Here is a 22237-nt window from a genome sequence, read left to right as displayed (position 1 = left end):
GGGTTTTAAGGTTGGATCATTGGTTCTTATCAGCCATCTGCCTTGCAATATGTCTGCTAAAAAACAGCTGATTTCAGCTGCAAGGGATGGAAGGCTATCAGCTTTATATTACCAAGGTAAAACTCTGATTCAAATTATTTTTTTCAAATTACAAATAAATTTGTCCAGTTTTCTTGAATTTAAAGCAAATTACAAGGTAAATAAAAAGATATTTTTTTAATAACAAAATAAACAAAAACCATGTTGCAAAAGAAATGTTTTAATATTATATTTTCAAGATCTTGCTTTAATCAAATATTTGAGTGTATAGAAAATGTAAAATGTTGATTTCGGATTGGAATTTTTTTAAGAAAGTAAATGAAAATATTTCCGGTTGTGAAAAACATTCTCTGTAAAAATTGTAATGAAAATTATATTGAAAATTGTTTGAACCATAATATTTTTCAGTTAATAACAAATGTCGTAGAGAAAAAAGATGTCCAGATTCTAAATAAGACTAAATGGGAACAAACTCAAATTCATTATTTTATTATATTATTTTATATTATTGCAATGAATTTGCGACTTTGTAATTGTAACATATCCTGCTTTATATCTAACTTGTAAAAATGAAGATCAGGATTTTAAACCTTTTTTTTCAACACAAAGTATTTATATTAAAAGTGTTTTTTTGTCAGAGGAAGAGAATGTGTGTGCTAATCTGTACATGATGTGCCAGGATTGGGAGAAAACTGAGTTCACGTTCTAAACTCAAAACAAGATATTTCCTACTTTATACTTTTTTATCTCTCTTTCGCTATTGTTGGCGGAACTTTAATGAGCGACTAAAATACGACTGAAAACATTCCGGTTTATAATATTCCGACATAGTTATTTTACGTGATATATTTTTCATATCTTACCACCTTGGGGAAGTGGGACGCATGACGATTGCATAAATAAATATTCTTTTTCATTTCTAAAATTAAAGGAATTAAGTCTCTGTTACAAACGCAATGTATTAAAAACCTGATGATGGGGTAAACCTTTGATATTTTAAACTTATTCGATCCAGCAGAATTTATTCGATCCATCAGAATATATTCGATCCATCAGAATATATTCGATCCAGCAGAATTTATAGTTTGAAAAATCTACGACCTTGAGGTGCAAAGTTACGAGGATTAAAAAATCAGAGTTGTGGTGAAGACTAGGTTTCAAGAAGGTTCTTGAGGGAAAACTAGAAACCAAGTTTTTTAGAAAAAATATTTGTTTGATTAAACCATCCAAATAAATTCCATGAATTTTTGTGAATACAGTGTTTCTTCACGCTTTGGCATTGAATGCACTAAATCTTTACCGACAAAAAAATAACCTTTCTACATAGTTTAACTCAGAATTTTTCAAATTTTTCAATTGGTTTTATAAGACCTAAATCTCAGAAAAAATAAAAAATTTAAATAGCAATAAAGTATGTGATAATAGTTTTAAAGAGGTCCATATTAATTAATTAAAAACTAAATATCTGCATCATTCCATTATCAATAGGTTTAAAAAAACGACATTTATAAATTCTTTCGATGTCTCCGAAGCCCTGTGTTAAACTGTATTATCTGTGAAATTTTTGTTAAAATACTTAATAAATGACAAAATATAAATAAAAAACTAAATCTTGAATTAACAGTCAGTGCACTGCTCCTTCAGTTTTTTTGATCATATCAGTGCTAATGCCCCGTATCCGTTCTATCTCATTCTGTTGAATCTTGTGGAACTAGTTTAACGCGGCCAGGCATCGTCTTCCACACAATAACTTTTAAAATTTAAAAAAAAATTGTTTTGAGGTTAAAACAAAAAAATTTCGTTTTCAAAACATTTTTTTCTTTAAAATTTTTTTCTAGTCGTTTTGTTTTTCGAGAAACTATTGTTTTTCCAATTGTTTTTAAAAACGTTTTAAAAACGATATTTTTCGAACGTTTTAAAATGATGTCCATCCCTATGCCAAAAAATTATATTCCAAATAATAACTTAATATTTTCTGAAGATAACATTCAAACTCTTTACATTGTTATAACAATATTAAAACATTATAATATCTATGAATATGCTATTAATTGCTCAAACAAAAATCATTAAATACAAACAACCCGTTTTAACATTATAAAAATTCTATGATTAACAGCTTAAGCTCTTTAAACTATTTTTAAATTACCAAAAGTTCATGACATCAAGTAAACGTGTTTATGTTACAGTGAGAATCATAAAATTTTATTCAAAATGCCTTCAATTTACAGAAATAGACATTTATACATAATAAATACTAACCCCAAAAACTATTTTTTAGGCAATTTTTTCAAAAATGTGAATAAAAACATTTATAAACTGCGTCCGAACTTTTTCTGTTGTGCATTACTGAAAAAAGCATTGTTTCCGTTTTATGCGGATTAATATAACCGTTTTTTAATATCCTGTGATGGTCATATCCAGCAGGTATAATTTTAATTGATGGATTAAGCATTGATCCTTAATTTTTTAAGTCTCCCCATTGGATATCGAGATCAAACGTTCAAGATTAACGACCCTCCACACAAAAACTTCGGATAAAGTTATAATTTGATATTTTTAAATCAAGAATAATCAAATATCTTTAAAATAAAACCGTGACTACTGACTATAAGCTATCATAGTATTCTATAGAGTTATAAAGGGTCTGTTCACTATTTTTCAATTCGTCTGATTCAAAATTTAGACTTGATTGTGCAACTAGATCCTGCTTCCGTTTAGCGGCTGAGGGGAAGTAACTCATAAAAACCCAAAACAAGACAGCTCCAAACGCCTAGAAGTAAAAGTTTTGGTAATTTCTTATCAATTGTGCTGCCCCCACCCATAAAAAGAGAAACCTACCATGAGTATCTATTCATCTTATTTTTTATTATATGAATATTTATTCCTTAAAAACTGTTTAAGTTTAACGATCTATATCTTGCAAACATACAGGGTGCCGTTTTTTATATAATCATCGGTTTTGAATAAAATAAATTTTAAGGTTTATTTTGTGGCTGAGGTTTATTTTAGAAGAAAAGGATGGAATATTGATCTCACCTTAACTTTTTCACGTTTCACGTCAAACACTAAAGTAAGTTGCACAATTGCACGTAAGATTGAAATCTAATATGTTTTTTATCATAACTTCTCTTATTTAAGATCTATTGAGATTATCAAAAATGTTTTGAATGTATAATATGTAACCGAATAAAAAATGTTTATTAGAACTAGAGGAGCAACGGACTCATAAAGTCGTAACAGTAAGGTCAAGTATATTTTACCTTCTCCTCCTGCCCCTGGTTAGTTTGCAGTGGTTTGTACAAAAGTGAATTAAGACTAGATAAGTTTATTACCCTGCAGCAAGTTAACAAAAAATATAACAATTTCTAATTACAAATATTAACGTTGACAAATATAACCAAAACATTTTAATCACAGAAAAAACTCTTTATAATTATTGCGCTGATAATGCAAAAATAGGTATGGGTATTTTTCACTTTTTTGAAAATGACGTTGACTTTCAATGTTAAAAACGAAACAATCGTTTAAAAAAAAGAAACTAACAATAACTTTTAAAATTAAAAGAAAAAACTTAATTGTTAAAACAATTAGGGTTTAAACAAAAGTTTTTCGTTTTAAATCAAATAAGAAAACGAACTTATTTTTGGGTGTCAAACTTGATTAGTATTTAAAACTCAAAACTAAAACGAGAAAAACTATTTTTCCGATGGTTTTTAAAAACATATTTTTTCGAACGTTTTAAAGGGAGTGACGGGTCAGTTTCATTTGCCATAATACATTTGCCATAAGTAACACTTGCCATAAGTCACACTTGCCATAAGTTACACTTGCCATAATTACACTTGCTATAATTATTCTTGCCATAATTAAAATTAAATTTGGTTGCAATTAACAAACATAAATTTATATTCTTATTCTTTTTAAAAATCAGAAAATTATGACAAAAGTAATTATAGCCAGTTTAATTATGGCAAGTGTGTGTAATCATTATGGCAAGTGTAACTCATGGCAAGTGTGACTTATGGCAAGTGTAACTTATGGCAAGTGTTACTTATGGCAAAAGTATTATGTCAAGTGTAATTATGGCAAAATATTATGGCAAATGAAACTGAGGTGGGAGTGACCGGCTATGTAAGGTAGTCGAACTGACAATGCAGTGTTGTGGAAAACTTCTTTCGGATGCTTTTGAGACATATATAAAACTTTTTAAAGATCTGTAAATCCTGAGTTTGTTTGCAAATTCGACGTTCAAAACTCCTACTTTGGGGGTGGATACGTTTTCAGTATTAGTTTCTTTTTATTTATTAAACATTGACGACGAAAAATAAAGTAAAAATTATACAGTAATCTAATGAGATGGTTAGAAACATATTTCTTAATAGAAATTTGTCAATAAATCAATGCTAGAATCAATTATTTCGTTTTCATCATTAAATTGAATTTCTTATTTTCATTGAATTTATTCGAAGATTTCTTCAAATTCTGTAAATGTCATCTTTTCAATGATATTCCAGAAAATCTGCAGAACATCTTTGAGAATAATGAGAAACCAGAATAATGAGAAAATAGAAACTAATAATTGAACAAGATTACTTATTTTCGATGATTTAAGATTAATTTTTATTTTCTCAACCTGTTCCTAAACAACTAATTAGTTTACTGTAGAATTTTTTTTACTTTTTGTGTCGTCGTTATTTAATAGTTTAAAAACTCTAACTCTAAAAACGTATCCACCTCCAAAGTAGGAGTTTAGAACAACGAATTTTAAAAAGTTTTATGCGTCTCAAATGAATCCGAAAGAAGTTTTCCACAACACTGCATAGTGCATACTCAGTTCAACTACCTTACACAGCCGGTCACTCCCTTTAGAACGATGTCCATTCCTATGCCAAAACATTATATTACAAAATAATCACTTCATATTTACTTAAGATAACATTCAAACTCTTTACATTGTTATAACAATATTAAAACATTATAATATCCATGAATATGCTATTAATTGCTCAAACAAAAATCATTAAATACAAACAACCCGTTTTTAACATTATAAAAATTCTACGATTAACAACTTAAGTTCTTTAAACTATTTTTAAATTACCGAAAGTTCATGACATCAAGTAAACGTGTTTATGTTACAGTGAGAATCATAAAATTTTTATTCAAAATGCCTTCAATTTACAGAAATAGACATTTATTGATAAAGTTATAATTTGATATTTTTAAATCAAGAATAATCAAATATCTTTAAAATAAAACCGTGACTACTGACTATAAGCTATCATAGTATTCTATAGAGTTATAAAGAGTCTGTTCACTATTTTTCAATTCGTTTTCTGATTCAAAATTTGGACTTGATCGTGCAACTAGATCCTGCTTCCGTTTAGCGGCTGAGGGGAAGTAACTCATAAAAATCCAAAACAAAACAAATCCAAATGCCTAGAAGTAAAATTTTTGGTAATTTCTGATCAACTGACCCCACCCCCTTTCCCGTAAAAATAGCAATCCATGCGACTATCTTTCCATCTGAACCGGCTGGAATATTGATCTTACTTTAAAGAACCGTTTATAAACACAAATACATTAACGATAGTAGTGACCGACATTGATAAACTTACCAATACTGCATTTACAAGAGTAGTGATTGACATTGATAAACTTACCAATACTGCATTTACAAGAGTAGTGATCGACATTAATAAACTTACCAAAACTAAATTTACAAGAGTAGTGATTGCCATTGATAAACTTACAAAAACCACACTTACAAGAGTTGTGGTTGCCATTAATAAACTTACCAAAACTACATTCACAAGAGTAGTGATTGCCATTGATAAACTTACCAAAACTACATTGACAAGAGTAGTGATTGCCATTGATATACTTACCAAAACTACATTTACAAGAGTAGTGATTGCCATTGATATACTTATCAAAACCACATTTACAAGAGTTGTGATTGCCATTGATAAACTTACCAAAATTACATTGACAAGAGTAGTGATTGCCATTGATATACTTACCAAAACTACATTTACAAGAGTAGTAATCGCCATTCCTTGGAAAGACAGTTTTCCATCAAGGGCGTCGTAAGTGTTTACAGGATCTACATCCGTCTTCTTCAGAATCGTTTCCTCACTTTAATATAAACCCGTTTTTATCAATCAGTTAATCAATAGATTTTTATTTCGTCAAAGCAAATCATAGCAAATAAAAAATCTTTCTATCGTGAATTGCCTTGCAGTGTATTGATTTTAAGAAAAGTTAAATGCTTTTTTTAAGTTTCAGAAAAAACTGTTGGTAGAATTCAAGCTTTAAAAATTGTTTATTTAGTGTTTCTTTTCGGAATTCCGTAGCGCGGAATTGCGGGGAATTCCAAGGCTTGCAATTGCATGCAATTATAGTCCACTTGCATTGGAAATCCTGATTTAATTGCACAGAATTTAAGTTCTTTCTGTAAAGAAATCGGTTGAAGTTTGTAAAAATTGCATAAGTAAATAAAATACATAGTTCTTTCATTTGTTTGTACAAAATGATCAAATGTTTTACTGTACAGAAGAATAAAATAGCTTTTGATGTTAATAAATTTATTGTAATTGCTTGCAAACAAAGGATGTTTTTTTTCTTTTTTTTCTCTGCAACTAAAAACATTTGTTTACCAGTTTAATCTGTAGACTTTACAATTTATATTTCAAGAACTTCAGGCCATAATTAAAGTCTAATCTTTTGTGGTTAACCCTATGTATATTGTGCAGGGATTGTTTAAACTGTGCACAAATATATATTTTAATTTTTCATTATTTATTTAAAATTTAATTCATCAGTGTCCGAATTTAATGAATTTGAACCATGTCAAAAATCCGCCAAAAACCGGTTTTAATTAAATCTTGAAAAAATTAATACGATTTTAATTAGAACCAACCATATTTGAGCCGCGACTTAAATTTAAGCCGCGGCTCAAATTCTTTAAATTCGGCCTCAGTTTTAATAAAATAACTCACTCTTCTCCAAAAGTGCCGAATGAAGCCATAACCAGAAATGTTACCACATTCAAAATATACTGAAACAAAATATTACATATATTGTTTTTAATTATATTTATACTTTTTTACTAGAGCTGGAAACCTTGTATTCTGGATACTTGATCTTGATCTTGTATTCTGGATACTTGATCTTGATCTTGTATTCTGGATACTTGATCTTGATCTTGTATTCTGGATACTTGATCTTGATCTTGTATTCTGGATACTTGATCTTGATCTTGTATTCTGGATACTTGATCTTGATCTTGTATTCTGGATACTTGATCTTGATCTTGTATTCTGGATACTTGATCTTGATCTTGTATTCTGGATACTTGATCTTGATCTTGTATTCTGGATACTTGATCTTGATCTTGTATTCTGGATACTTGATCTTGATCTTGTATTCTGGATACTTGATCTTGATCTTGTATTCTGGATACTTGATCTTGATCTTGTATTCTGGATACTTGATCTTGATCTTGTATTCTGGATACTTGATCTTGATCTTGTATTCTGGATACTTGATCTTGATCTTGTATTCTGGATACTTGATCTTGATCTTGTATTCTGGATACTTGATCTTGATCTTGTATTCTGGATACTTGATCTTGATCTTGTATTCTGGATACTTGATCTTGATCTTGTATTCTGGATACTTGATCTTGATCTTGTATTCTGGATACTTGATCTTGATCTTGTATTCTGGATACTTGATCTTGATCTTGTATTCTGGATACTTGATCTTGATCTTGTATTCTGGATACTTGATCTTGNCCGACAAGGAATGCGTCAATTCCTACCTTGAAAATCCACCAAATAGAATATTAAACCGGTTTTTTAAACTCAACTCTGTGGAAAATAAGATGCAGCTTGAATCCTAAAGCTCAAACTCTAAATAAGGCCCAACGACAGCTTAGTTCCGAGCCTTATTTTCCCTATTTTATAAATCGCGCGGCTCTGGAGGAATACTTGAAATGAAGAGATTAAGCATTGCATCCTCAAATAAAAAATGGCCGCAGCGGATATCGATCAAGGGATCGTGATTATGAGTATCCAGCACAAAAGTTCCCAGCTCAGAAAATTGTACAGCAACAATTTCCCAAGGATGTAATGCAAGGAAAGTTATTTCAGAAGTGTACACATCTTTTGTACTGCAGTGTACTTTCTCTGGGCGGTAATGTAAACACAAGACGGATGTCAAAGCCTGACATGGGATCCATCTTTCACATAAAAAAATCAATGAAATATTCTGATCATAGGAAAATTATGTGAATTATCAAAATTATCAAAATTTAATGCTTGTAACCTCCTCGGATACTAAACGAACACTGATGCATCTATTCTTGTTTACAAATTCCGCCCAGAGAGAACTGGTTTCAATATGTACGCAGAGTATACACGACCGCAATTAATTTTCCTTGCATTACACCCTTGCTATTTCCCAAAAGTTAAACCGAATGATCGATGTGGTTTAAAAAACTTACATATCCTGTAGATATAGCAATATTAGTTGCTGCTGCGGTGGGGTCTGTGAGGAAAACTATTAATTCTTTTGCGTTCAGATCCATTAGAGAGAGAGGAGACCCCTTCCCTTGAATAACAATATTATATTGCAAAATATATATATACATATATATAAATGCTTTGCTTGTCTTTTGGTCAGTTTGAATCCAATAAACGTCAAAACAGCTGATCGAACCGATCAAGCAGAATTTTTAAGTCAAACCCATGTATGTTCTCAGGTCTCTCAGGAAAGGATATTGCACATCATACGTTCCATTAAATCCAAATTTTTACAAGAAGACCAAAGACCCGCACTTTTGTATGGGTTATCCCTTCAAGGCCGAACGTTCACTTATTTGGGTAATTTCATGGTAAAATAGTTAGCCTATAGCGATTCATTGGTATTATACTTTTACTTTTCTAAGATATCTATGACCAGAGAAAAAGTCGATTTATCGGTTTTAATTCCAGCGGTATGATATCTTTACATAGACACTATTTACACTATTTAAACGTTTTTTCAGTATCAACAGCTCAAGTAAATCTAAAATTATCATATTTTAATGACATAATGTGTCAGCCATTATATAATAAAATATAAAATCTTTTGACTTTAAAATTAGAAAGAAATTCACGTTTTTCGTGATCAAACATGATTTAACAAATTAAAACGTTTAAGCAAAGACGACTCTCATAATTCTTGAAAATCCGCGATTTTTTTTTTATAAATCCGCAAAATTTTTTTCTTCTTTGTTATAAAAATCTAAACAAAAAGAACATGTTCACAATTTAAATAGAAGATGGGCGCGAAGCGCCCTAAAAGCCTAGTAGATAATAAGAGGCTATGTAGTTTATCCTCAAATTTCCCAAGTAAGTGAACGGTCCCTTTAAGACAAAACTCAAATCTGTAATGAATGTCCTATTAATACATAAATACTGAAATCTTAGCATTTTAAAAATCAAATGATTAATAACTATTTATCTCTTCGTTACTGGGAGGCAGTAGGGATGCAATAAATATAGGAGGAAATATATAACTGTTTGCTTGTTTGTATCCAATGAACGCCAAAACGGCTGAACCAATTGGGCCCAAATTTTGTGTGGGACCTCGTGTGACCCCAGGGAAGGTTTATGGATGATTGAATTTTAAATAATTTCCTGTAACAAAATTCGATTTTTTAAAATTTTGAAAATCCACGAAATTTTTTTACAAGATCCGCGAAATTTTTGTTTTGTTTTGTTTTACAATGTATACAAAGAGAACATGTTCACAATTGAAACAGAAGATGGGTGCGAAGCGCCCTAATAGCCCAGCAATATTAATTTGATTTCCATTTTTTTACATTATTTAAATTTTTACCTAGATTCCAAACTTCGCTGATGATAAACCATCCTACTGATTTTGTTATTAACTAAAACAAAACAAAAATATAAAAAGAATAAAATTATGTTTATTTACAATTTATCAATGAGGAAATCAATATTTATTCCCAAACCATGAAAAGGTTTTTTGAGAATTGAAATATGTGATCTTTTTGGTTGCTAAATTTAAGTGCTTTTTTTCAATAAAACAAAAATAATAATTTGGAAATAAGTCAAAGCTTTTGAATTCAAGTTCAACGAACCTACCTCAAATATAACAACGAACAAAAATCCGATGACCGTTGAGTCGTTTGTCAAGAAGTCGTAAACACTCGCTGAAAAAGTCACAAGAATTAGGTTTGATATTCATGATAAATTTTCTTGAAATTCATGGAATTTTCTTTTCAGACCAAAATCCAAAATTGTGCCGGAAAAGAACAAAAATCTAATGGACCAATTATACACGACGTCACAAGTGTCAAATATAACGAGGAAAACGAAATTTTCTAACATTAGTTGACATGTTTTCCAAGATCAAATAAAAAAGTGTAAAAACAGAAAATAAAGAACACAAAATTGCACTTATAAGATAAGCACTTAATTGTCACTATTACTAACAATTTTGTTGGACACATACAACTGTTGACACTTGTGACCTAAGAATACAGCTGTACTGAGAGTGTTGCCATCTATTGTATTTGCTCATATAGAGGTTGAGATGGTACCGTGTATGTGAATCTAACATGTCACCCTGCAATTAATGGCCACTTAAAACTACTTACAAAATCTTTTTTAATAACTTCTGCAATAGTTTTTAAAAGGATTGATTCCCAGAAAAACCCCACAATTTTTTGGAAATTGAAACCAAAGAGAATAGAATATATTAGAGTGGAATTTAAAAAAATCCCTCGGTATGAATTTTGTCAGTCCCTTTCAGCCTGAAAGGGACTGATTATGCGCAGTACCTGTGCATCACACTAATACAGTATGATCCCTGGACATATCTATTCCAATTTCTTTGTTTTATAAAGTTGTTAAATAACTTTAAACATGTGTATTTGCTATAGGCGAATTAAAATCATTATTTTATTAAACATTAAAATGTAAAAATCGACGATTGTAAAGTATAAAATACCTACAATTATAGGAATATGTTTTTAATGAAAAAAAAACATATTAGATTGATTTCTATCGACGTGTGCATGAAAGGTTGTCAAAGAAAAAAGATTTAGAAAAATGAAATAATTTTTAAGAACTCTTTTTTCTAGGAATATATATTCCAAGGCCCAAAGGTTAAAGAGCACAGATATGGGAAGTACACCTGCAGTATGGAAATAGTACAACAAAATGGCCGTTTTACACCTTTTTCGAGTAAATTCCCCTCTAATATATTATATTCTCTTTGATTTAAATACAACAAATACAGGGGATATTAGTTCCAAAACTAACACTTGGCCCATTTCTAACCCTGAGCGTTAGAAATGGGCACATATTGGGAGGCTGGGTTTTTAGGATCCCGGCCCATATCGAAAGTAAGAAAGTCGATTGTAAAAACTATAACCAACATATTTCCTGAAATCAAAATTATAAAAATTTTATATTAAAACAAAATCGTTTTCAAGACAATGTCCGGTTTTCCATTATGGAACATATCCTAAACTTAAATCATTGTCGCATTTTCGAGACAAAACAAGCTTTCCCGAATTTAAGTATAATCCGCAATTCAAAACAAAACTCATTTTCACAACTTACAAAATAAATCACTGAAAGCAAAAATTCTCAAAAAGACTAAATTAAATGCTTATCAAAATTTTTTTTCTTATCAAAATATTTTGTAAGTGCAAAAATTCTTTAAAATTGATATGAATTCGAGTATTAAACTTATAAACAGGATTTGTTACAAAAACGCGACATGGGCTGAAATGCAGTTCTTGTTTCAAAACAGGGGCGGATACAGGGGGGGGGGGGGGGGGGACATTTGCCCCCCCCCCCCTGAGATTTCGAGGGAAAAAATTTCCCAATTTGATAAATGTTATTGTTAACGATAAATTTAGAATTAGCAATGCAGTTCTTGTTTCAAAATATGGATATGTTCGAAAATGAGATCAAGTAGGATCAAAAACTAATTCTCACACCTTATTATTAGTTTAAAGTTGAAATTTTTAGTTTTAATATATAGTTTTAACCATTTTTTTAAATGTATGGTGTAGTTTTGTTCTTCTCGGTTGAATGTAAAATATATATACACTTGTACGCACCTCCGCCTCGTAAGTAAAAGTAAATTCAACGTATATGAAGCAAAAAATCTGACCGCGTCAACCTTGTTGCACCGGCTAGTACTGTTCAAGAGCTAGGTACAGTACAAACTGGGATCGGAAGAGTTGGCCCGGCTCGGAAATTCAAATGTGTTAGATAGTTGGAACTAATTTCCCCTGTAATCTTAAATAACGTATTCGTGCATTTTTTTAAATGTCAAAATTTATCAAGCATTTTAAAAAACAAAAAATTATTATCATGTGATTTTTCAAAGAAATTTGGATTTTGCACAAACTCAAATTTTACAATCTCTATATCTGTACAACCGGATGGCGGATAGTGTAAACATTGATCTGAAAGAATTCATAATTTGAAAAAACAAACGTCTACTACTATCGCCGTGCTTATAGGAATAGAAAATCAAAATTGGGACCAAAAAAACTTAGCTTCTCCGAGATGTTTTTTTTTACCTAAATCCACTTCGTTCTTTCTCGTAAATAATCTACCCTGCTCATAGAAAATTTTATTATTTTAGTCTTTTTCATAAATAGCCAAAACTATTTCTAGATTTTCAAATTTTTAATTTCTAGATTTTAACATTTCAAGATTTTAAAAATTCCAGTTTTGAGCTTTTAAGATTTAAGATTTTAAGTTTTTAAGATTTAACGATTTTTATAGATTTTAAGATTTCTACACTTATAGTTTTAAACAGGAAAATCAAAAACCGAATAATTTTTTTTAAACCTATAGAATAATTACAGTTTAAAACCTATGAAATAATTACAGTTTAAACCTATAGAAATATTACAGTTTAAACCTATAGAATAATTACAGTTTAAAACCTATGGAATAATTACAGTTTAAACCTATAGAATAATTACAGTTNATGAATTCCTTTATCTCAATCATGTATCATACATATTTATTATGTATGGCCTGTTAATAGTGCTTGAGACGTGGAGCAATTCAATAAAGTAGGGCTTTCAACCGTATTTGAAAAGGGGGTGGGACATGGTCCTCTTTTTAGGGGCCCATATCTAACTTGTTTTCAGAATACATTTCCGTATGTTTGCATGTTCCTAATGTGAAAGTAAAAGTTTGAAAAAATGATTTAGTACGTATATTCTAAAATTTGCCTGTAATGTATGTTCTTGAACTTTTTCTTTAGAGGTTTTTCTTATGTATCTTAAAACGTTGCGTTTTTATATTCTTAATCGGTTTCCTGTTATTTATTCCTAAATGTTTTCCTTTTATAATAATAATAATAATAATAAAAATAATAATAAGAATAATAATACTAATAATAGTCATGGATAAAAATGCAATGAATGAGACTGGTTTGAAATCTAGAATCCTGTTTGAAATCCTAAAATGAAAGCACTTAAATTAATTGGAACTCCGACATGACAGATATCAATTTTTCTTCAACCCCTCACTTCATTCAATAATTCTTTGATTATTCAAGCGCATGCAATCTGTTCTTTCCTTGTCAATCCCGGATCCTAACATCTCATTTGCCGCCAATTGGCTTGATGTCAGCAGATTTGCCGCCAAAGAAGTTGCTGACATTAGATCTGAGAGGTTTGAAGCAGTTGACACCTCGACAGCAAGGAGTAAGCTGAGTATTGTTAGCTTCATTCTTCTGGAACATGGAAATGGGTTTGGAAACCGTCGTTAATTTCAAGTGAACCTTCATTTTATTAAATATTCGTATATGCATTATACCCTGTACCTTTGTGTTAGAAAAATGATAAAGAATTGCTTTTTTTCTCTCTGAAAATTCCTGGTTTTTATTTGCATATTTATTGTGAAAGGGTTGGCATAATTATGTTTAGCAGAGACAAGGAAGTAATCATCATAAAGCTTATTCTTTCAAAGATAAAAACATCTTCTTTTAAGGTTACGTAGATCTGTTTAGAAGAGGGTAAGAGTTTCCAAATGAATTGTCCTGGATGATGTGCTAAGAAGAGGGAAAGAGTTTCCAAATGAATTGTCCTGGATGATGTGCTAAGAAGAGGGAAAAGGTTTCCAAATGAATTGTCCTGGATCCTGGATGATCTTTATAGAAGAAGTAAGCGTTCCAAATGAATAGTTCTGGATGATCTGTTTAGAAGAGGAAAAGAGTTTTTAAATGAATTGTTCAGTATGATCTGGTTAGAAGAATTGTCCTCGCTGGATGATCTGTATGGAAGAAGTATAAGTTTCCAAATGAATTGTCCTGGATTGTCTACATATAAGAAGTAAGAGTTTTGAATTGTCCTGGATGATCTGTATAGAAGAGGGTAAGAGTTTCCAAATGAATTTTCCTGGATGATCTGTTTAAAAGAGGGTAAAAGTTTCCAAATGAATTGTCCTGGATGATCTGTATAGAAGAGGGTAAAAGTTTCCAATGAATTGTCCTGGTGATCTGTTTAGAAGATGGTAAGAGTTTCCAAATGAATTGTCCTGGATGATCTGTATAGAAGAGGGTAAGAGTTTCCAAATGAATTTTCCTGGATTATCTGTTAAGAAGAGGGTAAAAGTTTCCAATGAATTGTCCTGGTGATCTGTTTAGAAGATGGTAAGAGTTTCCAAATGAATTGTCCTGGATGATCTGTATAGAAGAGGGTAAGAGTTTCCAAATGAATTTTCCTGGATTATCTGGTTTAAAAAAGGGGTTAAAGTTTTCCAATGAATTGTCCTGGTGATCTGTTTAGAAGAAGGTAAGAGTTTCCAAATGAATTTTCCTGGATGATCTGTATAGAAGAGGGTAAGAGTTTCCAAATGAATTGTCCTGGATGATCTGTTTAGAAGATGATTTTACTGAATATTCAAGCAAGAAGTTTAATTAGACTCAACCAGTAGTTCTGTCAGTTGCGGGTTTAAGCACGTGCTAACGGAACTATATAGGACATGGGATAATAGGAGATAATAGGACAGAATAGGGGATAATAGGAGATAATAGGACAGAATAGGGGATAATGGGAGATAAGAGGACAGAATAAGGGATAATAGGAGATAATAGGACAGAATAGGAGATAATATAAGATATTAAGAGAGAAAAGGGGATAATAGGAGATAATTGGCGATAATAGGACAAAATAGGGGATAATAGGACAAAATAGGTGATAATAGGATACATAACACGGGATAGAAGGGGATCATAGGAGATAATAGGGGATAATAGGAGATAATATGACAGAAAGGGGATAATAGGAGATAATACTACAGAACAGGGGATAATGGGAGATAATAAGACAGAATAAGGAAAAATGGGAGATAAGAGGATAGAATCTGGGATAATGGGGGATAAAAGGACAGACAGAATAGGGGATAGTAGAAGATAATAGTACAGAATAGCGGATAATAGGAAATAATAAAAGATATTAGGAGATAATAGAAAAGAATAAAAGATAATGGGAGAAATGATAGGGGATGATAGGAGATAATAGGACAGAATAAGGGATAATGGGAGATAAAAGGACAGAATAAGGGATAATAGGAGATAATAGGACAGAATAGGAGAAAATAGGAGATAATAAGAGAGAAAAGGGGATAATAGGAGATTATTGGCGATAATAGGACAGAATAGGAGATAATAGGAGACATAACACGGGAAAATAGGGGATCATAGGAGATAATAGGGGATAATAGGAGATAAAGGGAGATAATTTGACAGAATAGGAGATAATAGTAGATAATTTGACAGAATAGGAGATAATGGGAGATAATTTGACAGAATAGGAGATAATGGGAGATAATTTGACAGAATAGGAGATAATGGGAGATAATTTGACAGAATAGGAAATAATGGGAGATAAAAGGACAGGATAGGAGATAATGGGAGATAACAGGACAGAACAGGGGATATAATAGGATATAATAGGACAGAGAAAGGATACTGTGAGATAATAGGACAAAATAGGAGATAACAGGAGACAAAATACGGGATAATATGAGATAATAGGACAGAATAGGGGATAAGAGGATAATAGATATAAAACATGGTAGTATCATAGGAGAAAATTGAGGATAATAGGATGGAAGATAAAAGGATAATAGATACGAAAATGGTAATATATAGGATAGAAGAGGATATAATGGGACATGGAAGTGTCATGGGACAGAATAGGACACTAGAGGCAGTTTAGAACACTAGCGTTGCTATGTTAATTGAGACAAGACCAAATATTATATTTTAGTACATAAAGGAATTGAGTTTTTGTCGCAAATTCTGATTTTCTTATCCCTATATCTTTGCAATTCAATGTCAGAGGCCTTAGATATTTCAAGCTATGAATTCTTTTAAATCACATAATGATAGCTTGAAATATGAAATGGTTAACACTATCAGTTTTTCAAAGATGTGGGGATTAGAAAATCAGAATTTGTGACAAAAACTCAATTCCTTACGCATGTTTTTACGTATAGTTAGTTAGATATGTCAAAGAAACTTTGTACTATTAATAAATTAAAGAGTTGGAACAAGTGCATTGTCTCACTAGCTGTATCTATGCATCTTTCATGAAAGAAAGTAGTTTGTGCACTTATATAAATAAATATTTAAAAAGTTGTTTTATAAGTTTTATTACAAAACAAATTTAATTCAAATGTTTCTAAAACTATTTCAGCAAATAGCTATTTATATTTATATTTAATGGTCAAACTTTTTAATACAGGGGATATTAGTTCCAAAACTAACACTTGTCCCATTTCGAACACTGAGTGTTAGAAGTGGGCCAAATATGCAGGGTTATCTTTTTCAAGAGTATATATCTTTAAATCCGAGACGAGTAGAACAAAATTATTTTTATATTAATAAAAAATGGCTAAAACTATATGTTGAAACAATAAATGTCAATTTTAAATTAATAATAAGGTGTGAGAATTAGTTTTTGATGATTCTTGATTTCATTTTCGAACATGTCCCTACTTTGAAACAATTACCGGATTTCAACTCATGTCGCGTTTTCGGTTTTGAGACAATTACCGGAATTCATATCAATGTCAATTTTCAAGTATTTACGCACTTTCGTAACAAACAAGATTATTTGATAAGGTAAAATATAAACAAAATAGAAAATAAAAACAAACTGTTCTTTTATATAATTTAAAAATCATGAAAACATTGAGAAATCAAAAAATTAATATCATTTGTTCTTACAATATAGATTTAACCAGAAATGCGGGGAATTGATTGTATAAAATGCTTGAAAATAAATCATCGATATTCTCTAATTCAACAGATAAAATGTGGAAACTTAGACCCTAGAAATAATTCAGAAATAGTCTACATAAAATAATTTTTGTTTTCAGTGATTTATTTTTTAAGTTATGAAAGTGGGTTTTGTTTTGAATTGTGGAATATACTCTAAAACGGGAAAGTGGGTTTTGTCTCGAAAACGCGACAATGTTTCAAATTCAGGATATGTTCGAACATTGTCTTGAAAACGGTTGAGATTTAATTTAAAAAGAAATTATAATTCAGAATTGTTGTCCTCGGCATGTTTATTAAAATGTTGGCTATAGTTTTTACTATCAACTTTTACTGTGGATATGGGCCGGAATCCCAAAAACCCAGTCTTACAATTTGTGACCACTTCTAACACTCAGTGTTAGAAATGGGCCAAGTGTTAGTTTTGGAACTAATGTCCCCTGGAAGGAATGTAAGTATCTCTTTGATTGACATAATATCATTATTAAAACAATGCCGCGGCTAGGATTAAAGGATATATATATATAGGTGGTATGCTGGCTTTTATTGATTGCTAGGGTTTTTGCAAAGTTGGGCAAATGCATCAGTATCATAGTTTCCTATTATTGCAATGTAGAGTGTAGACTGCCAGCTGACCGCCCACCTAAAGTTTCTGCGTTTTAACTTGATAAAAATATTGCTATCCAAAAAAAAGTTAAAAGTCGTCCTTACTTCTGTGAATTGAAGATTGAATATCACCGTAAGGCCACAAAAAAAAATTATACTGGATTAAAATATGAAAAGCGCTAAAAAAAAAGAAAATTGAATGAGTTCAAAAAATTTAAAAAGTTAAATAACGAATTTTTGGACAATTATTTGGCAATAACTTTTTTAATTTTTAATATTTTTAAAAGCACTTTTCAAATTTGAATTCAGCATAAAATTTCCAAAAAAAATAATGCATAGCATGAAACCTTAAAAAATAGTTTTATTCCAAGTCTTACGGTGATTTCTCCGATATTAAATCGTCAATTCGCAACCGTATGGACGATTCTTAAAATTTTTTTATTGCAATATTATTTTTTTTAGTTAAAACGCGTTATAGCAACCTCTGGTGGTTGGCTTAGTTCCAATATTAATTACCCTTACTGGACATGCACCTTGATGTTTCTAACAAAGTACCCCTCTCAATGACGCAGACATAACTACTCGAATTGAAAAAGATGATACGAAATCTAATACCAAATAACTACAGGCCATCTACATTGTTTCTTGTTATGTACCATCACCTCTATCCACACTACATACAAGTTATGGTGTTATAGCTCCTTTTACAAAAATACAAAAATATTCAAAATTGATTTTCTAGCAATCATGTTTCGAGCAGTTATATCTGCAATTTTCATGATTCTACAAACTCAAGCACTGTTGACCTTTGATCCTAAATATCTTTATAATCCCAATTTATCTAACAAATATTAAAAACCTATTAATGGTTAATGGAATTTTGATAGGAGGTAATTAAAAAGGTATTCATTGATGGGAAACCACTGAAGAACTGACTATAGCTGGTTACTCCTGTGTTCGTATCCCAGTCCATCTATCTATCTATTAAAGTATATGTCCTTCTATGTTTATCTATCTATCCAAGTAGATTTTCTATATCAATATTTAGCTGGGGTCACCCAAAACAGGCTGGCGACTATTTCTTGCATATTGCATGTGTGAGTATTAATAATCTAGTAATCAACCTTTATTAGCTTAGAACTGGATTAGGGGGAGGGGGGGGGGTGGCATTTATAGGGATAGGCTGGTCATAATTTGAATACTTTTGAGGAGAAAACTTGCTCCATGTACTTTCCGTTCTTTTCTTTTTAAAGACAATAAAGAAAACGAGTATAACTAAGTTGGTGATCATTAATATGACATTTATCTTTTAAAGTTTTTATTTTTATACGGAAAATAGGCATTCCTTAATTTTTTTTCTAAATTTGATACAAAAGTAAATTCAAATGGTTAAATTAAATGTTAAGTGTTGTGGAAAACTTTTTTCGGATCTTTAAAAAGTTTAATATGTCTCAAATGAATCCGAAAGAAGTTTTCCACAACACTGCATACTCAGTTTAACTACCTTACATAGCCAGTCACTCCCTTTAATTGATATTTTTGTCCCTATGGTAAAGTTAAATTTCAAAAAAGAAAATGAAAGAAAAGAAAATGTCTGCTCATAATTGTGCCATAGTTCAGCTCATAACTAGACTTTCAGGGCGATACTAATTATTGAAATTTTGACCAATCATAAAACTTTCTGGGGTCATGTCAGGCTCACAAAAATTTGGCCCCGATCAGTTCAGCTGTTTTGATGTTTATTGGATACAAACAAACCAACAAACAGACAGACAAGCAAAGTTTATATATTCTAATAACGGAGCTAAGTTCATGTCATTCTGATTTTCAAATCTCTAGATCTTTTCAACCCAATGTCGTGAACCTTTGTTATTTTAAACCATAAATTATGGTATATCGAATAGTTTATAAGTTTAAAATATCGATATTTTTACCATCAGGGTTCAAAGATTAAAAAGTTTGAGCATATGGCAAACTGAGCTTCTTTAGAAATAGTTTTGAATTTTTTTTATCTTGAAATTTCTTTGAAAAATTTAGTCTTTTCGTAATTTTATTATAATTAACTATTTATCATTAAACTAAATTAAAACTAAATTGTGATTTCAAATGAACCTCTCTACAAAAATGGCAAATATTCTCGTCTTTCTAGATTTAAATGTGTTTAATTCTAATAATTCTTTTATTGAAATAATCACTTTTGAAAACAGATAATTCATGCTTTCAATGGTTTCGTTGTTTTATCTGCATTGGAGGGTCACATAAAACTACACTTATATAGTATCTTTAAACAAAATTATCATATACTAGCTGAAAGGCCCGGCGTTGCCTGTGGAAAAAAAAAATTTTAAAGAAAAAAGTAATTGAAAAAAAAATCGAATTTTTTTCAGCCTTTTAAACCCCAAGGCCACCCATGAGTGTCCACAAAAAAATTCAGCCCAATCGATCCAATTGTTTGGCCGGCTATACGCGACATGTTTATGAATGTCTTGTTTTATTAGATAGATTGAGCAAAAATAAAAACATAAGGGACTGTAAGCGTACTTTCATGTGACCTGAAGGGTCACAAGAAAGTACGTAAAAATGGCAGTGTCCGGTTTACAACAGTACCCTTTGTCTGATAAAGTATGAATAAGATATCGATGTTTTTGTTTCTTTAAACTGTTTATTTTCATTTTCGGGTTCTCTACTTGCGCATTTCTTGTTTTAAGAAGCAACGGAGAAATATTCAGAAATAAAAACTTTTCGAGTAAGAAAAACGACGGTATCTTCTACAATTTTGATCAGACTAAGGTCTTAAGTGTACCAGGCATTGCCTTCTTTGCATTGAAATTAAGCATACAGTCCCTTTAAGCGAAAACTTGCAAAACCAAATCTTGCTGCACACCTTACTCTTTCTTACTTTTTAACGATACATATTTAATGCAACCTGTAAGACTAGAGTTATGGGTGATAAGATTTAAATATTTTGACTGCATGATTTTCAAGAGTAAGAGTATTTATATGAGCTATAACAAAATATTGTTAATGATAGTTTGTATGCGGGGCACAACAGATCGTGTTGCCCCCCCTTTAATCTCCATAAATTGGCCCCTTCAAATTGTGTATTTTTTTATCAAAAAAACTTGAAAACATTAAAAGTCATTCATCTCAAATTGAATAACATGTTGTTGAAAATGACCAAGTTTAATGAAGAGTGTATGTGAAGTAGTTAAATTTGATAAACTTAGTTGAACCACTTCTCTTGACCTTTGACCGGCGCGCAAATTTGGCTTGTGGACAGCTTTTATTTTCACCCCTGAAGCGAGTATAGGACAAATTTAACCCGCCATGTTTAAAAGCAGTCGAATGGAATGATACAAGTCATCGTTCGAGGCAAAATAATGCAGTAGGCTTCCAACAACGATCTACAACACTGCATACTCAGTTCATCTACCTTACATAGCCGGTCACTCCCTTTAAATCAGAAAAATAAAGACTTAATTTTTTTGCAGAAACTAGAGTGGGGTCTGTTATGTTTTGAAAACTTTTAAAAACATAAATTCTTTAATATTTGACGAAAATATCAGAGAATCTATATATCCATAGATTTATTGGATTCAACTGTCACATTTTTTGACGGGCACTCAAGTGACAATGTTGAATTATATCAGTTTATATTATTCACGCCTCGAAAGAGAAAACTTGAATTAGATAAGCAGAATAAGCAGACTTGCACGAGAAATAGAATACAGCATGATAGGCCTTACTTTCACTCGGTCTAGGTCTTTTTTGTCCTTTGACCTTTGGCTTTGGTTTTATCAAATCTTTCAGTTACCGTACATTTTATATTTATTTTCAATATGAGAAATATCCGTAATTGACAAGAAAAATTAAATGGACTGAATTGTGGTAAACGCCTACTCCAAAACAAGTCTTCAAAACGTATCTATCCAGGTACAACCCGTCCGGTATCAAAAGTCAATCAGGACACGATCCAAACGGCTACAATCCCGTGAAACATCAACGCCACTACTACTGGTTCCGATCTTGTTAGCTATCGATGTCAATACGTACACATAGCTATTAACCATAGAGAATAGAATATATAGAGAGGAATTTACTAGAAAAAAGTGTAAAACGGCCATTTTGTTGTACTGTTTCCATACTTCAGGTGTACTTCACATATTTATGCTATTTAACCTGTTGTGCCCTGGAATATCATTTTATAGAAAATCTAAAATTATTGTTAAAAGAAAACCAAATTATGTAA

General features: G+C 31.0%; 1 protein-coding gene across 1 annotated transcript; it reads right to left on the bottom strand.

The window, feature by feature from the left end:
- Nucleotides 1–1904: 1904 nt before the first annotated feature.
- Nucleotides 1905–12693, bottom strand: LOC111705587 (uncharacterized). The gene is made up of 7 exons (XM_023478179.1): nucleotides 12659–12693; nucleotides 10200–10267; nucleotides 9931–9982; nucleotides 8552–8658; nucleotides 7044–7102; nucleotides 6066–6180; nucleotides 1905–2812 (listed from the first exon to the last, which is right to left on the bottom strand). The coding sequence occupies exons 4-7, from the start codon at nucleotides 8633–8635 to the stop codon at nucleotides 2648–2650; spliced, it is 423 nt and encodes a 140-aa protein (XP_023333947.1). The 5' UTR covers nucleotides 8636–8658; nucleotides 9931–9982; nucleotides 10200–10267; nucleotides 12659–12693; the 3' UTR covers nucleotides 1905–2647.
- Between the last annotated feature and the right edge of the window lie 9544 nt (nucleotides 12694–22237).

This window comes from Eurytemora carolleeae, unplaced genomic scaffold (assembly GCF_000591075.1).
Source record: "Eurytemora carolleeae unplaced genomic scaffold, Eaff_2.0 scaffold661, whole genome shotgun sequence".
Taxonomy (NCBI): Eukaryota; Metazoa; Arthropoda; class Copepoda; order Calanoida; family Temoridae; genus Eurytemora; species Eurytemora carolleeae.
Note: the sequence above shows the minus strand (reverse complement) of the source record. Positions and strands in the feature narration are given on the sequence as shown.